Here is a 17,971-nt window from a genome sequence, read left to right as displayed (position 1 = left end):
CACAAAGAAAATGTCTGGCAAGGGCAAGAAAGAGAAGCAGATAATTGTTATTTTCTACCTATTGACTCCTCATAACTGCCTCTGTCCCACATGTTGTTTTTAAATCACGATGTTTGCAAATGGCTAGTAATTAAATTGTGAGGGCTATAATTTCAAGACTTATGGTTGCTCTAAGTGGCTAGCAAAGCTATCACTGACATCCTTATTTAAATAAGGAATTTCTTCCTGCTAGCCAGTCACCATTAGCAGATATGCTAGCCACTAGTTTTGGGAAGATGTTCTTGATTTAAAGGGGTATTTTGGCTATTTGGTATTGCACATCCATGCAAGAGAAACAAAGAAGAACGCTAAGAGGCTGAGATATCCTCACTCACTAAATATAGGATCAAGCAGAGGCAGTTCATAAAGTAGGCAACACACTTACAAGTCATTTTCTGTATCTGTGTCACATGGGTTTCGCCACTGCCTCGCCCCTTTAGGAGACTTGCAACAAATACTGACTGTATGAACCTGAGATTATGATTGATTCTTTTGCCCCATATGCATCAAAGTAAATATTCTACCCATTTTTCACAAGCTACATATCCTCTGAACGGGAGTGTGTCTATGTTCCCCTCTTTGTACGAGACTGGGGAACATAGGACCCTTTTTCCCGCTTTTCCCAAAAAGGGTCCTATGTTCCCCAGTCTGTTACTTTTTCCACAATTACTACCAAATTCCATGGCAAACAGGCCTAACCCGAACCCTAACCCTGCTGTGCAAATTTAGTTTTGGGCTGCTTGAGCTAAGGTGGGCCATGTGACGGTAGGCCTGCTGGCCATGCTGAGAGTCTACCGTAAAGATTTCAGAAAAAGGGTCCTATGTTCCCCGGTATGTATTCCTACAGGGGAACATAGGACCCTTTTTGGGAAAAACGGGGAACATAGGACCCAGGGAACATAGGGATGACCGCCTCTGAACATACTGACACTGAAATGTTTTTTTTTTTTTCAGTCAGACCTGCCTGCTGCAGCACTCTTGCAAGATCTGGCAACATCATCTGGCCATATGATTAAATCACTTTATTCCCATTCAAATAAGAAGAGTGCTAAACCAGAGGTAGCCAGCTCGACCTGCAGTAGTCTCTAGTGTACTTTCTGTAAGGACCATATAGATGTGGAAGAGACATAGAAGACCCCCACCTCACCTACAGGAGCACTAGTCCTTGGAATAAACTGACCTACAATTGGTGGAGTGCCCTTTTAATTGATTGACCTTTGCCAATTACAAAAAGAAAAGCTTGAAGCAGCTGTTTGGTGGGTGTGTGTATATTGACACATTTGATATTGTGCTGGCGGACTGGGCAAACAGAGAGGCTTGCTCTCCAATACAACATTAGTACCGAAAAACAATACTTCACTACAGGCACAGACATGAATCTGGAGAAAGAAAAAGGCCATTCCATTAGATTAAAATCCCTGCTCAAGATGTCATCACAGTAATACTGTCCTGAGTACAGAAAATGCTGTGTATGTAGATACAGTTGAGAAACAACAAATTGTGCTTTTGTTGTAGTTTCTTTGTCTGCTACTTTTTGAAGGAAACCCCTCACCTTGCACTCTGTGGAATAGTGGTGTTTTCCAGTATGAAGTCACATATTGTAATTGGTATTTTAATGATCACATAATGGAAAACAAACACCCAGTGTTTCTATGACATCACAACAGCCTCATCTGTTCGTGCTGTACAAAGTAACATAATACATGTACTTGGCCAGAGGCCAGCTGCACCAAGCAAAGGGTTTGAAGTTTTGTTTCTAAGTTTATGTTGAAATCGTGAACTCCCACGGCTCTCTCTGCAGCTGCTTAAATATGCGGATGTGTGTAAGTAGGTGTGAGGAGGTGTGTGTGTGTGTGTGTGTGTGTGCTGAATGCACTGTACGAGTGGGTGTTTGCACGGCGTGCTGCATTTATGGGGGCTCGAGTAAACCAGCCATGCAACGGTTCAGATGGGTTCGAACCAAATAATACAAACAAAAAGAGTCATAGCCCATGTGTTTGGAGGCAAGCGTGCAAACAGAATTTTAAGAGAAGTATGATGTCATCTTATCTGGCCTGAACTCTCCCAACTACCAGGAACAAAATCTGCGAGAAACAGTGAGCGGGGAGGAGGAAAGAGGAAACTTGGCGTGTGTTGGAGCAGCTCGACTACAGCTGGGAGTGGGGTCATGTCCACAGAGAGACATTGAAACAGGCTATTTCTGGGCCTGCCCCCCTGTCCCCTCGCTCACATACAATCATGCATCATCCACACCCTTCACTATCTCCGCACATCCATCTCAGTCCGCCACAGCAGGGCCCAGTCGTACAGTTTCCCATCAAGACCATCGAATCCATGGTCTCATGTCTTACACTGACGGATGGGAGACGTGAGGTGGGTGGGAGTTTCAGACTGAGCCATCACAGAAAGGATTGCAGAAGAAAATGGCTGAATCGGTTGTTGTCCCTTGATTTCTCTAGTGTGTGATTGTGCTGTAGTTGGAGTGTGCTCAGGCTGCTGCAGGATGAGGGCGTGAACTGTGTGTAATAGCATTAGCATGCTATATTAGCCTAAGCCCAAAAATTGCAGCTGTTCCAACAATAAAGGATGGTAAAACAGATGTTTGACATGCCAAATTGCTTGCCTCTAAAATTCAGGACAGGATGTTGTGTTAATGTCTACATTTCGCTGGTACAAACTTCACCAAGTTGCCATACTTATTACAGCTAGAGTTGTTTTAAAGCCTCTACTGACTTCTCAGAAAGTGGCACTCTCAGCTATTGTGCAGTGTACAGTAGCAGTCGTTTCATTTTACTTGTGTGGGCCAGAACAACCACCCAATCAAATCCTTGCCAGCACCCTCTCCCTGAACTCCTCTTCTCACTCATCACGATAATGAGTAGGGGGATGGGCAGAGCAGGTGGTGGCCTATGAACACATCCACAATCCAAAGAGAGAAATAAGGATACATATCACTCCTTTCATTTGTTCTCGTGCCAATGAAGAAGCCATATTTCATTCCCTCAAACATATTTGGCCTCGTATGTGGAGAATTTCGAGCCATGCCCTCTGAACACGCATCCTTTCATCATGGCTGAACAGAACATGCTGGAAGAAAAAGTACAGGAAAATATTTTCCGGACATCCTTCTTTCCCTCTCCCCCAGTGCTCGGTGACTCTTAGCTATAACTCTGTCGGGCCAATATATCACATGTAACTCCCAACAGAACAGGTCCAATTCAAACCAGGCTGTGCATTTTTTTTCCTGTAGGTCGTGTAATATGTTTTGCTCTAAATAATCTAAGGGCTCAACTGAAACTGCAGCGGCCACAGGATGGATTCAATAATGAAGGTAGCCATTATGAAGGAAAATGGAGTTCTGGGGGAAAATATTTCTCTGCTTTTTTATAGTGGTAGCTGCTTTACCCCTTAGCGTCCTTAGCGTGACGACATTAGGACTCAACTTCGCTCAGCTGTAAACCTACAGTAAAGATACTGGTTCAAATGAGACTAGAAGACCTACGGAATCTATTGTTTCCATCAGGAAGAGGGATATATATATATAAAACACTCCAAGGAAAAAGAAGAAAAACTGACACGGCCATTTTCAAAAAGGTCCCTTGACCTCTGACTAGTGTTGTAGTACTCAAATCAACTGCATTTTTACTCAGTCTTGTCTCAGTCTCAGACAAAGTCCGAGAGTCAAGACCACAACTGTGCATTTTGGGATTTATTTGTCAATATCGTTTCTGTGATTTTGCATGAATTGTATTGCTTCGAGTACCACCAATGACATGAATCATATATCATTTGAAATTGTTTTCACCATTAACGGCTGTCACCCCTCCCGTCTCCTTTCACACGCCCCCCTTAAAAGTGCATGTGAGTGACAGGAGAAGAGGCCGTGAGAAGATGTCAGCCAACTTGTCTGTAATAAAATGTGGTAACCTGAACCACAAAGATTTTTTCTAAACAACTACAAAAAAAAGAAACAGCGCAACAACTAAATTCTGCAAAGCAGCGCTAACGGAGACGACTGGGAGTGGTCTTGGTCTTGTCTTGGTCTCGACCCCTCAAAGTCTTGGTCTTTTTTTGGTCTCGATACACTGTGGTCTTGGTTTTGACTTGGTCTCGGTTAAGGTGGTCTTGACTACAATACTGCCTCTGACCTCAACATATCAGAATGAAAATGGTTTCCACAGTTACCCACGAGAGTCCCCTTTAAAGACATGCCCACTTTATGCTGATAAAATGACGTTTTTCTTATGCAGTACAAATATGTTTTATTGTATTTGAATATTGCTGCATACTGGGGTCCCTAAACAGTCTGTGTATTGTATAAATGGAGTATTACTGAGCTAAGCTAAGACTATTGTGGATTCAGTGAACACATTCGGCATTCACATGTGATTATGTTAGTCCTCATAGTAGCAATTTATTGAAGTGAGAGCATTTGTTTTAAACTTGACCTCACTGTATAAAATGACCTGTTGTGACCTCTAAGATAATCACAGCCTCATGAAACTTTACGACCACAAACTAGAGACCTAGAGCCTTCAGAGGATGGATGCTTCATATTGATTATAAGGGTGTTTTTCTGTGTAACATGGGAATGGCCTTCATATACTCCCATCGTAAACCCTTATACACTAGTGATTTTAATTAATAAGTGAATTGATTAATTAGCTACATTTTTATTACAGCATTATGAATAGAATAACTTGACACACAGTGCTGAGCTTGGAGTAACGCGGAGATGAGCTGCATCTCAAATTAATTTTCAGGTTCCCAGCTTTCAGATGATGTACAACACTTCTATGTTGACCTGCTACCTCCCCCTGAACATCCCCCACCCCTACCTCTCTTAAAAAGGTGCATAATGTTAAAGGGTTAAGTAAAGAGAGCTGACTCTGAACACTGTAATTCAAAGTATTTCTCACATGCAAATCTTGTGCCACTCATATTCCATAGGTCATGTCCACTGCTACCTATTTCCTATCTAAAGAGGTAATTATGAGTTCTAAATATGGATACAGTAAAAAGTATACTACTACACAGGGATTATTTGCTTGCATCAGTTATCACAGAAAACATCTGGACCTAATAAGCAGCGAGACGCTCAGCACCTGTTATTTTTCAGCAGGTTGAAATCTCCTCTGAGGCATGAAGGACAAACACCCAGACTCCTCTACAACTCAGGCGTTTGTGTTTGGAGGATGAGATGGTTCAGTTTTGACCTCCATATGATAGGGGTCACTGACTGCATGAGCATCCTTCTCCTGTTGCCATTTTTGAGACTCTAGCACAGCAATTAATGCTTTCGATGTTTGCCGTGTCCTCTGCGTCACAGAATTTGAGCTCATTTTGAAGGGGGAATAAAATGGCAGCCCCACGCAATTTTCCCAGAAACATGAGTGAATGCTGCAACATGATACAGTGAATACTGCAAAAACCAGTGTTATCTCATGATATGATGTCCTATGAAAACTTTTGCAATGCGATTTGTATGATACCCTACGAAATGACTGCAGCACACTATTGACTCGATGACTGCTTTTGTAGACTACGTCACACTCGCTGTTTTAAACATCACAATTTCTGTTTTAAACACATTGTTAATGCACTAAAACAGAAATCACTTCCTTAGGGTTAGGCACCAAGACCCCTATCAGGTGCTGAGGGAAAAACACTACTTCTGGACATAACATCCAATAATGGAAAATGAACACGAGTCTCCTGGTTGAAAAACCATCTAACCCTCCCCCAGCTGACAGGTATCGGCCACATGGCTTTTAACCTTATCTAACTTTGTCACTGTACACAATTTTATGGGACACCTTACTTATAGATTCCAGTGCATTACTTCCCAGAGGGAAATCCTACAAACCGTTCATGAAAACTGCCTAAAAAACAAACAAACCCTCCAATGAAGGGTGGAATCTGCTAGTCAAGCAACTTAATTAAAAACTAAAATTGCCTTCAAACTTAAATGCTGCGTCTGACAGCTGTAACAGCTACATGCATGTTTAGTCCCTCAAGGACATAAGGATAATCAAGTTCAAAGTGTTTACGATTGGTTTGTGATTAAAATGGATCGCGATTACTCATGGGAGGCCAAATGAAGAGGACATATCAAATGCTCTCTTGCACCAAAAGCATCACTCCTTCAGCTGGGTAATGAGTCAGACTACTCCTCTCATAAGATGCATATATATATATATATATATATGTATATATAAAAAAAGCTCTTATGCTCATCGATTTTAATTACATAGCGTTCTTTCTTACCTGGGTAGAAGTCTTTGGATTTGGACAGCTTAATGGTGGCACCCGTCTCTTTCTGCAGTTGTACGATGGTCTGGCCGCCCTTGCCAATTATAGAGCCGGCTGCATAGCTGGGGATCAGCACCTTCAGGAAGTACTCACCCTCCTCTGGGGGAGAGACACACAAAGTGGGAAAGGGTCACATCTCGTAGGGTAGCTCTGCTCATCATCACATACACCATACTGGTGCCCAACCCCCCCAATACCCTGAACAAGCAAAAAATCACCATGGGGATCCATACTAGCTGTGACATATATGGGAAAAGGCAATAATATAGGCTTGTGTCTGTATTCCTCTGGTGAAGGGAAGGTATAAGGAAGAAGATTTTGAGGTCTTTGCAGCTTTCAGAGCATTCACATTTTACCAGAGACTGTGACATGCTCTGTCCTGTCCCAGATTTCTTGTGGAGTAAATGATGACCTCCTTTCCAGTTTGCAGAGGTCTAATTTTAACTGTTTTCAAGGAGTTTTAGAAAAACCTCTGACTAAATACAAAGCCAGGTCCAGTGTCATTCGCCTTATCATTCTTCACACAGACAAATAAAAGGAACGTAGAATTAACAGTCCAAATAGACTGCAAAAAGTAGCCTGTATATCGTGAGGAAGAGATACACAGAGGACTAAACGCAAACATGAAGTCATTATCCATGCAGTGGATGCCAATACAGAGTGATCCTTCGTAATTAGCAGACGTGAGAAGAACATATGGGAACCAATCCCACAGATTTGTTCGGAGGGTACACTGCCAAGATGGTCTAAATCTCCTCCATTTTGGAAGGGGCTTCTGTGGCTTACAGTGGCTTGTAGCAGTCAGTGATTGACAGCACGTCAGTTTGGAGAATTTGCAGTCAAACATATTTCTCCCTTTCAGTTTGGAAAGTTCCTTTTTCCCTACGATGCTAATTAAGAATTAATCAGCACCAAAGTGGGCAAAGTGTCTGTCCAAGAAAACCCTTTCACATTGAGTGCGCTAATCTAGTAAAAAGCAATCAACCAGATATTGAGCTTGGACCCGAGTATAATTAAAGAACCTGCCAACAATACATCAGAAATATTATATTTATAGGAGGTGCAGCGGCTGTGGTTCCCCCAATGAATTCCAATTATTATATCGATGACATCATGGGAAACACTTGGTACAGGTGCGTTCTTGTACAAATAATCTCCCCTGCATGCTGATTTCGATGCAATGACGTCATGTTCGAGCCTTTTTCAGCTGCCTCAAGGGTGACGTCACTGGAGCGGGCAGAGATGTGAAAAGGCACTGTCCATGTTTATAGGACGAGATGTCTAATCCAGGTGTGGAATGATGGAGATTTTTGATATCGCAGCTACCAAAAGCAACACGATCTGTCTCCATGTCGCTGCGTTCTATGTCTTGTGAAGGGTATCGGATGTGGGGGATTGACCGGCATGGGAAGGGGAGATGGATGGATGGAGGTGGACCGCCCTGCACTGAGACCAACCTGTTGCCTCAGTAATGTACTCATTAGATTCAGATGTGAATGAACATGGCACTGTGACATTAAGGAATTTCACAGCCCACAAGAAGCTCTTCTTAATGCATTAATATGCCCCTCATGTTCCATTCAGACACAGGCTTGTTTTCGTGCACATTACCCATAATCAATGGCTCTGGCAAATATGCAGACTATGACATGAGAGTTAATGGGATTTCACTTTTCATTTAGATTAATTAGCCATAGTTGTGGAGACAATTCCAAATCCCAGAACATATGAAGCATTTACCTGTAGCACATTTATATCGCCATCGAAAAGCTAGTTTATATGTCAGGTGCTGGTCAATATGTCATCCTAAAAGAATAAATGGCATATAAACCTATACATATACTTAACATAACCAGTTATATTAATCTCTGGCTGTTGTCTGATTTTTTATATTTCATGCTATATTGCAGTCAGCTCCCTGCTTTTCTCACCACGAATAACAATAAAATGACCTTGGTGGAAAAATAAAGATCATGGATGTCTGACACGGTCGGCGTAAAGCTTCTGAGCTTTCACTCCTACCACAAGATTTCTGATAGCGTAGCCACACAAAGCATTTAATTTGAATGACGCTGATTGCAGAATCCAAACATCCAAAGACCTGTTGTTGACAGACAAGCCAAAACCCACTGCGTAACTTTCTACTCATCTTTAACCAGGGTGAACCCAGCAGGGGAGGAAGCTACTAAGATTCCCTCCATCGCCCTCACAGCCACGTTTGCTGTCATTAGTCAATAATTAATTCTGTCCTAGTGTCTGAGATCACAGTAACAGGTTTTAATGGCGTCATGTGGTAGAGTAAACATGGCAATCTGTTGCTGCAATCCGCCAGGGAACGGGAGCAGTGGGGCACATTGGGAAGCTGAGCCAGTGGGGTGTTAGTTCAAACCCCTGCCTCCAATACTGGAAGGATGGCTTGGAGGAGAGACACGGACACTGAGCCAAATGTGTTTAGTTAAGTCACTCAAGGGGGGTGGGTCAGGAGGAAATGCCTTGTGACCGTCCTCCCTCCTTCTCACTACCCCTCCAAGTACCCATTCTGCATTTCAATGGACTAACCTGCTGCTGACAGGCAGCAAGGACGATGGAACAAAAATGAGCAATAATGGACAAATGAGCCTTAGGTGTGTGAAATTGCACGTAGTCTAGCACGATGGATAAATTCAACAAGTCAGACAAAAAGAGTTTGAGGCTTACCCATTCTGAGATCTGCTGCTTCTCAAGTCCTCTGTCAGATCGCCATCAATGCCGGGGCACAATCTCTAAAGGGGATCTGAACATTAGCCTAGGCATAGGTGCAATGGTAGTGTTGAGGAATGCGGCCAGTCGACTTTTTCACCGAGGTCTAATTCATCAGTGGGTGCAGAAAAAGAGATTTCACCGCAGCATCCGAGCCATGCCTGCAGCTGGCCAGAGCCTCAATTGTCTGAGAAAATGCTAATGCAGGCTCTCAGTGTTTTCAGTGAAAGACGGCACGCATTGTTCAAGCCTGCATCGGTTTGAAGGGGGGGGGTCTTCCCTGCCGCATCACCCTTTTCACTGCTCTCATCCATATTCATCGAGTGGCCTGTCCGTCTGCAGCAGCACGCAGGACTGACACCTCGCTCGGCCAATGGGTAGCCTCCTCCCTCCAGCACGTCATGTCCCCACCCCCCGATGCCGGTCCCAAAAAATTGAATTTTCTCCTCTACTCCGCCTCTTTTGACGCAGCACTATAAAGTATGGCAGTCCATTCACTCACTTTTTTTAGTGGAAAGTGACAAAGGTGAAGTGGCTATGGGAGCGGGCTTCAGCGGTGAATGGAGAAGCATGTAGAGTGACCTTCAATAGTGGCTGAAGAGGTGTACGGATAACATAAGCAGATGATGAAGGAGGTGGAGGAGGAGTGATCTGAGACAGCGTGCCTTACGCCACCCACCCTTCTTTCCTCCTTTCCCCCACCCCCAATCCCTTAGACGGCCATGTTTGAGAGGGCGGAGGGGCTCATCAACCATTGCAAATGGCAGTGCCGCAGAATGGTGGAGGGGGGTGATGAAGCCAATCACTACGCCTATAAATCTTACGCCGAGAGGTATCTTAAGTGACCGAATGTGTGTAAAAACTGCAACGTGCATGTGTGGCAGTGTCTGTGTGTGGACACGGGGGGGTCCAGCTTCATTTAATACTGCTTTCCAGGGAATCTGAAAAAAGGGGACTCCTTTTTTTCCCCCTGGCTGCTGATTAGTCTCATCCACAAATCAAACTCTAACACCGTGGCCCGTTTGGTTTTTTGGAGCGAATGGCTTCCAGAAAATTCTACCAGTCTCATTCAGTGAGAGATGCACTAGTATATAGACACAGCCTCCCTGTAGACTCCACTCCCTCTCACCGTCTATCTATCTCTCCTTTTCTCTCCGCTTTGCTCTGTCTTCATTTCTATCACTCTCTCTCATTCTCTCTTTCACTGCCACCTGGCAAATTCACAGTCCGCTCACGTCACATCGCTCTGCAAGGGCACCTGTGTCCTTCCCACCAAAAATATAAAAAAATACAGCTCACATTCCTGTGCCAACCTTTCCATTAGTAACATTACGAGATCATACCTAATCCCTCAGCCACACAACCTTTTGGAAGGCACATGCTTGCCAGCAACATGGGCTCAGAGTATGGGTAATTAGGGAGCAAAATGAATGAAAGATGTTCATTCTGAGGAGAGAAGGGCAATGCTGATAAAAGAGGAGTAATTTCCCTCATTCAGTGTCCACAGCTCTTAATGCACAACGAGGGGCTCAGCTTTGAAAGAGCACAGGCTTTCTTCTCTTTGTTGGAACTGCCAGTCATGTTAATGATCAGTTCGGTAGGAATAACGTGATCAATATCAGTCGTAGTGGAGGGGTTGGTGATTACAGGGACGGCTGAGGATTATCAGGCTGTCTACCACTATTGCCAGACAGTAGCATGTAATGCATGTAGATCATATGAAATGGGAGGTGATGCTAAACAACACGACATAAAGCACAGGGTGACGAGATAATTATGATTTGTGTAGGAGTCAACGTGTGTTTCATATACAGAGAGCTTCAGTGCCGGTGGTCTAAATGAGCTTCAGATATTATCAGAATGACCGGAAGATTGGCTGCTATTTCACCTCTAAATCTAATTTTGGTGAGCTACTGCATATGCTAACACCTCAGAGACAATGCTACGCTCCCTTGTACCATATAAATGTCATTTAAAATAAAATGCCTTATAAATAAATAATATGATTTAAATTTATAGTGATTTTGGAGAGCATTAAAGGGCCTGTAGGCTGTGAGGTGGGTGAATACTGTCGACTGTTCAGGTTCAACGACAGTAAATCACTACAGTAAATTTCACATGTGGGAAATATTAGGTTTAGTAAATGTTCAAACCAGTAGCTCTTAAATCACTTTAGTCCCACTTACCATGTTTCCAAAGTCAGTGAGTGATCATCAAATAACTCCATATTGCCCAAAATAATCACGATTATGATTTTTTGTAAATATTACTATTACTGCACTGAGCTTTAATGGAAAAGTAAGGCACCTGATTTTCATTAGAAATTAGGAAGAAGTTAAAAATCACGACCAACTGCCAGTTATTCTTGTATACAGTCATGGAAAAAATGATCAGACCACCCTTGTTTTCTTCAATTTCTTGTTCATTTTAATGCCTGGTACAACTAAAGGTACATTTGGACAAATATAATGATAACAACAAAAATAGCTTAGAGATTAATTTAAGAGCTGATATCTAGACATTTAACATGGTTTTATTGATAATAACTAAAATCATCATCAAGAAAACCATGGAACACCAGAAACAATAAATTGAAGAAAATGATGGTCTAATAATATTTTCCATGATGTTTAGTTCACACTGTTCCTGAATCATTATAGATTGTTCACCACAGGTTGTTATGGTGACAAGAACTACATTTTTACCACTAACAGCATATGTCTACCTTTATTCTGATACACACAAAAAAAATCAGAGCAGTTCGACATTAATGCTACCAAACAGAATCTCCTCATCAGTTATTTCACACGGACAACATCTTGTAAGAAGCCATATGGAGCACCTTTGCCTCTGAGAAAACAAGGCTTCAGAGAGTGACCATCGTTAATTGTGCAGCACCAGATTCTCGAGGTATAGCGAGACTGTGAGAGAACATGGAGTCAGGCTGGTAAAATGGTGTATAGAACTGACAGCAGTAGAAGTCAAAGCTTTCTGTGCAAAGTATGTATTTTTTACTATTTATTAAGAGTTGTTCTCGAAGCAATTTCACACCATGTCACCTGCATATTGGCCTCCTCGAAGTGGGAACGCCATGTGACTTCTGTGTGTTACAGTGGCTTTTAGGGTGCTAATGGAGGACATATGGGGGCTGAATCTGCTCTAAAACACTGTCTGGTGGCACCATGGTCCTTGTGCTGAAATTACATTTCTGAGGTGCAGAGAGGTGCAGTAAGGACACTCTCATGCTGTTAGAAATAGCATACAATGCTGCTATCTTCGAATGGTGGCGTGTCTGACACACAAAGACAGACAAAAGCAAATTTCAGTAACATATGGCGGAGAGACTGCCTGTTCTCCACGGACGTCTAATTAACATTAAGTTCTTGAATAAGTGGTCCCTACGAGCTGCAGACCAGAGCAATCACAAGCTGGAATAAGATGTACTACATGTACAGTAGCTGGCATGCCGAATCAGCCGTCATCCCCACTACTGCACTCCGACATCTTACTGATCACTAATAAAGCAAGTGTGCACACACACACACACACACACAAAGCTCCTTGTTGATGCTTTATTGGCCGCCACTGTTTCTCCTCCAGAATAAGAACTCAGGATCAATTAGCTAAAATGGCGCTGCAGTGTTTCTGTAGTCTTTTCCTCCACCGTGCAGCTCTCACTGTCCTCACTACTCCCTGATTTTCTCTGATGTGCTTGTTACATTTCGAGTCTGTTATTATCTGTCAAATTAAATGTGTGAATCCTAAAAAAAAAAGGTCCCAGTGTGTCACCATCTACACAACCTCTTACATTCCAAATTGCAATTTTAAGATGCAGGTCGACAAGTCTAAAAGCGGGTATGGCAAACAACAAGAGAGGCTAACAAAAATACCACAGATGCTGAGATTTGGCTTACCCCACAACCTAAAAATAACTTGACTTTGATGGGAATCTAGACTGCAAGTTGTAATAAGTGTACCCTACTATATATACTGGCTTGTATGGTTTTCACTGCTTAGTGCACCTCAACATTTAGACTTAAAAGCATACACTTAACTCCTAACAGTGTTAATTTGACGGCCCATAATTTCAGATGTCGCATACCACTCACACTTCATCTACAAAGTCCATCACACATCTCAAGTTAACACAAGAGCTCTGTTATTTTCTGTTCATATCTTGGCAACCAACACAGAACTGCCCAGGATGACAGAGCTGTTCCCTTTAATGTTAAACACCAAGTGTCCACCTTGTGTTCAGGGCATATTTAGACACTATGAAGCTAAATGATACTGTTTCAGTGGGAGATTTGATGTTTGACTGTTCTACTGATTCATGTCAGCACTACAATAATATTTATGGTTGTCAACCAGACTGGCAGACAATACGGTCTATTCTTAATCAGCCAAGGCTGTTGTTTGCAGGCTTTACCACTGCACAAAGTACAATATTATAAATGTGTCATACTTCAAGTCGCTCTTTAAAATCGTACTGGGTTCTGGCATTAGGAATGTACAATAGCACAATAAGGGTTGCTGGATATCATAGCTGCCCTTCATAAACCTAAAGACTAAAATTATTTAACCTCAGCTGCCAACCCTCCACTTCAAAACCCCACTGTCTTTTTGTTGTTTTTGCTTGATTGTTCATTCTATTTATCTATATACTTTCTATGTATTATACCTGGAAAGTCTGCACACTGCAATGACATTCCTGACATATGTTCTAGCTCTTTCTACTCCTCATATCTGTCAACAAAGGCCTCCTCACATAGCTCAGAGGAAAAAATGCAGATTTCTCTTTGGCTTCTGCACAAGGAAGCAGTAGGGAATCCCTGTCTTAGACTACAGCCACAACAACACATTAACCACTGGTGAACAGAGGGTTATTGTGATGTTAAACACTTCACACACAAATCATCACTTCTCCACTGTATGAAAGGCGGCTTCATAGCATGGCTCCAGATGTGGAGCAGAGAGGTGACTGGGTTCAGAATTCAAGCTGACCCGAGGAGGCCACTCACTCACTGGCTGCCCTCCCTGCTGGGATATGCAGTGTATGAAGTAACAGCCATAAACACAGCCAATGCCTCAAAGTGCCAACTGCACAGGTGCTACATGTTAGAGCCTGACATGCAGCCTAGATCTTCCTCCATGCTGCATGTAGTTTCTTTGCATGCAGTGGTGGGAGATATTGACGGCTGTTATACTTCCACCAGAGCAAGCAAAGGAGCTTCTGCAACAACAGATTTCACACTTCATGTGGAGGAGACACGGTGGATGAGCTGGTGCTTGTTGTGTGTCTGTCTTACCTCCAGTGTTGGTGCGCTTGGTACAGCCGGCCTCCTCCGCCGGAGTTTCCAGCGGTCGTTTGCGGGAGTCCGGGTTATCAGCCTCCATATGGGTCTGCTGCAGGCTGTGGAGGTTAGGATTTGAGTATATCCCGTTATGGTCCACGGCTGCTCCGCCACCACCAGCCATCATCATCTTTTCCCCCCGGAGCTGTAGATAAATTTGCGCTATTCCCCCTTCACACACACGGCGCCCTCACCACCACATAGCCCGACAACGCGCACCGCGATATGAACGACAAGTTTTGGGGGGCTCGAAACGGTCTCAAATGGATCAAAATGTCAGACAAGACCGGGATCTCCTCTTCCCGCCGCTCTGCTGCTCGTCCGGCGCTCTCTCACAGAGCTAAATATAAAAATCCCAATGAGTGAAATGCGCTCATTTAACGCGCTCACCGTCGCTCCAACAGCATGGTCCTTATTGTTGACGCGCAAAACAACCCCGCACCTTAAAATAAAAGCTGCACAACAGTGTGTGAGAGCCGATCAGCCATTAAAACAAGTGCAACAGCTTGGCAGAAGCAAGGTGCTGAAACATAGCTTTCTCAAGTCATTTTCGCGTCATGTTTCTCTGTGAAGTCCTCAGTGTGATTAAGTGCAGCTGTTGTTATTGTTGCCTTTGTAGTACAAGAGGGGAGAAATAGAGTTTGAGAGCTCCACAGAGGACTACAGTGCCACTGACCGGCCGAAAGACGAGGCCAATAAAGCAAAGATCCTCCTCGTCAAGCAGCTGAAGCCTTTTCCACTCGACACAAATATTTCAATTGGTTTTTGTAGTTTTCCTGAATGTTTCTGATGTTGCTTTTATAGTTTTCTTCCTTTTTTTTGAACCTCAAAATAGAACACCTCAGGTAAAATGAGAACAGCAGTGGGACCTTTATGATTATGTAATACCACTTCATCATCTGCTGATTAATCAATTTAATTCCATCTTCTTGATAAAGAGACGAAATTAGAGCCTGATCGATATATCGGACAGCCGAATATATGTTCGATATTGGCCTAAATGCGCCGATATTAAAACTTTATTTATTGACAACCAGAGTTTGGGAGTAACAAAATACAAGTACCTGGATTAGGTAGGCCTATTTAAAATAGAAAATATAAAGTTACAGCATTCTATTAAATTGGTGTCTTTATAAACACTGTTGTTTTTACGGTAAAAAAAAAACGGCAGCTGTGGTTGCCAGAACTTTACCGTAAAACACACGGTAGAACTTTTTTTAAAATATTACATTAAAAAGATATTGGCACTGTTGATTTCACGTTTAAGATGACCATTTAGGCCTGTTCCATTTTTTTACCGTATAAATACAAAGTTTTTCCATCAAAATAAACTCTGCTATATAATTGACCAGAAAATACTTTTATAAATGCCACATAAATTAAAGATTTTACCATTAAATATTACAGTATATTTTTGTTAGAGATATGGTGTTTAGTACATTTAACAGTGAGAAAAAGTATTTTTTACAAAAAATAAATGCAAAAATTACAGTGATGCTTGTATATATTTTACAGTATATTTTTGTTACACACACAGTGCCAGTGTATTTTACAGTGGAGTAATGGTTTGGGGTTTTTTAAAATGTAAAAAAAATACAGTTTGGGCTTATATATACATTTACAGTGTTTCATTGTTACTGAAACTGAATTAACCCATTTATCATCTTACGGCCTTTTTACTGTCATGGTGTAGCAGTTTTTCACCATAAAATCTACAGACATTTTTTACAGTGAATAGCTACTTTCTTTACAAATAGATTACTTGGATTGATTACTTTATTATCCCAAGGAGGTTTTTGTTTGGTCCAAGAAGGAACCCATTTTGGAGTGCAGGGCAGATATACAAATTATTTTTTTTTAGCTTTTATTAACATTACAAGATAGGGCATGGCCTTTGTGGAAGTCTGCACTTTATAGAGCCCTTCCAGTTCGTTTGCTCTTAAATTCATAAGAAAAGCATGTCCTATAAACACTTTTTTAAAATGGCCAAACAGTTAGTGCACCTGTCATGCAACATTTGGCAGAGGTGACTCACAGCCATGAAATGCAAATATAATGTCAAAACAAATGAGATTGGCAAGTTTTTAAAGAATTCCAAAAGTATTTTGGATACGATACTTAATTTAAGTAGTCTACTAGAATACATTACAAGTTATATTTTAGGGCAGGGGTAGGCAACCTGCAGCTAGGGTTAGGGTTAGTACAATTGTAAAAATGTGTAGATGATATATGGCAGGAAAAATGTTTTCAAAACATTTAAGTCAACTAAAATGTGCTTCATGGCTTATGAGAGTCTAGTTTTGAATTTTCCTCGCTAGGCTAGCTTTTGATTCCAAATCTCCTGAGATATTTCTTCTGTTTACAGCCTCTGATTAGCACTTGGGTCCTGGCTGCATTCTGACAAAATCATTTTCATAAATGCCCATTATGACCTATTATTAATGTTGGTAGGCTAATTTAGACTTAATAGGCTGTTTGATCTTCATTCTAAGGCTCAAAATCAGGTTTGTGGCTCCTTTTCAACTGTTTTTCTCTTATTTTTGTCTTTTGTTAGTAAAGGTTGCCCACTCCTGTTTTAGGGCATGTACTCAGTTATCTGTAGTTCTCAGAATATAATGCAGAAAATGATGCTTGTTTGGAAAAGGCTGTCATCACATAGTTTATCCAGCAGAGCGCACTCCAACTTGTAATCTGGTAGCAAGTAGCACAGAATACCAAACAAAAAGCTGCTCTCAGTGATGTTAACCCTATAATGTCATTCAACACAGGGGAGAAGAGCTTAAAGACACTGTGGCAAGATACAGCTGGAGTCAAAACATTTCGGAACATTAAACAGCAAACTAAAAAGCCTACATAGCCACTTCTGCCAGAAGGGTATTACATAAATATGAGGGAAATGGTAATGTTACATGTTTATCAGCCAATATGTACAATCATGGAAAAAAATATTTAGACCCTTGTTTTCTTCAGTTTCTCATTCATTTTAATGCCTGGTACAACTAAAGGCACTTTTGTTTGGACAAATAATCTTTATAATAACCAAAATCATTATTAAGAAAACCATGGAAAATGTCTAGATATCAGCTCTTAAATTAAACTCTTATCAGCTATTTCTGTTGTTATCATTATATTTGTCCAAACAAATGTACCTTTAGTTGTACCAGGCATTAAAATGAACAAGAAATTGAAGAAAACAAGGGTGGTCTAATATTTTTTTCCATGACTGTATATATATATATCGGCTGACATATTCATGTAGCCATGTATTTTTGAAATGTCCTTAAATCTGTGTCTGTATTGGTTAGGTTCTCAAATAAATAGAGAGAAAGAAATTGCGCACTTGGTTCAAGTTCCAATCCTGAGACAAATTAGTCTCAGAAAATTGAATTAAAAATATAATTTGCTTTAGAAAGAAGCAAACAATCCCACTTCATTGGCACCTGTGTTGACTAAAAATGAATATTAAGTCAAATCAATTGCACAAAGGAAATCCACAGTAACAACACAGGTGATAAACACCCAACAAA

General features: G+C 41.7%; 1 protein-coding gene across 2 annotated transcripts in view; it reads right to left on the bottom strand.

Moving 5' to 3' along the window:
* nova1 (NOVA alternative splicing regulator 1) overlaps positions 1-14,589 on the bottom strand; it is a 30,072-nt gene extending 15,483 nt beyond the window's left edge. The window contains exons 1-2 of one of the 2 annotated variants that reach the window (XM_059351322.1): positions 14,400-14,589; positions 6,307-6,450 (exon numbers count right to left, since the gene is read on the bottom strand). In XM_059351322.1, coding sequence (XP_059207305.1) covers positions 6,307-6,450; positions 14,400-14,574 — 319 coding nt within the window. In that variant the 5' untranslated portion in view covers positions 14,575-14,589. Of the gene's footprint in view, positions 1-6,306; positions 6,451-9,048; positions 9,391-14,399 lie in introns of those variants that run through there. The other variant, XM_059351323.1, reaches the window with a different exon arrangement.
* Positions 14,590-17,971: the final 3,382 nt, after the last annotated feature.

Source organism: Centropristis striata, chromosome 15, assembly GCF_030273125.1.
Source record: "Centropristis striata isolate RG_2023a ecotype Rhode Island chromosome 15, C.striata_1.0, whole genome shotgun sequence".
Classification (NCBI taxonomy): Eukaryota; Metazoa; Chordata; class Actinopteri; order Perciformes; family Serranidae; genus Centropristis; species Centropristis striata.
Note: the sequence above shows the minus strand (reverse complement) of the source record. Positions and strands in the feature narration are given on the sequence as shown.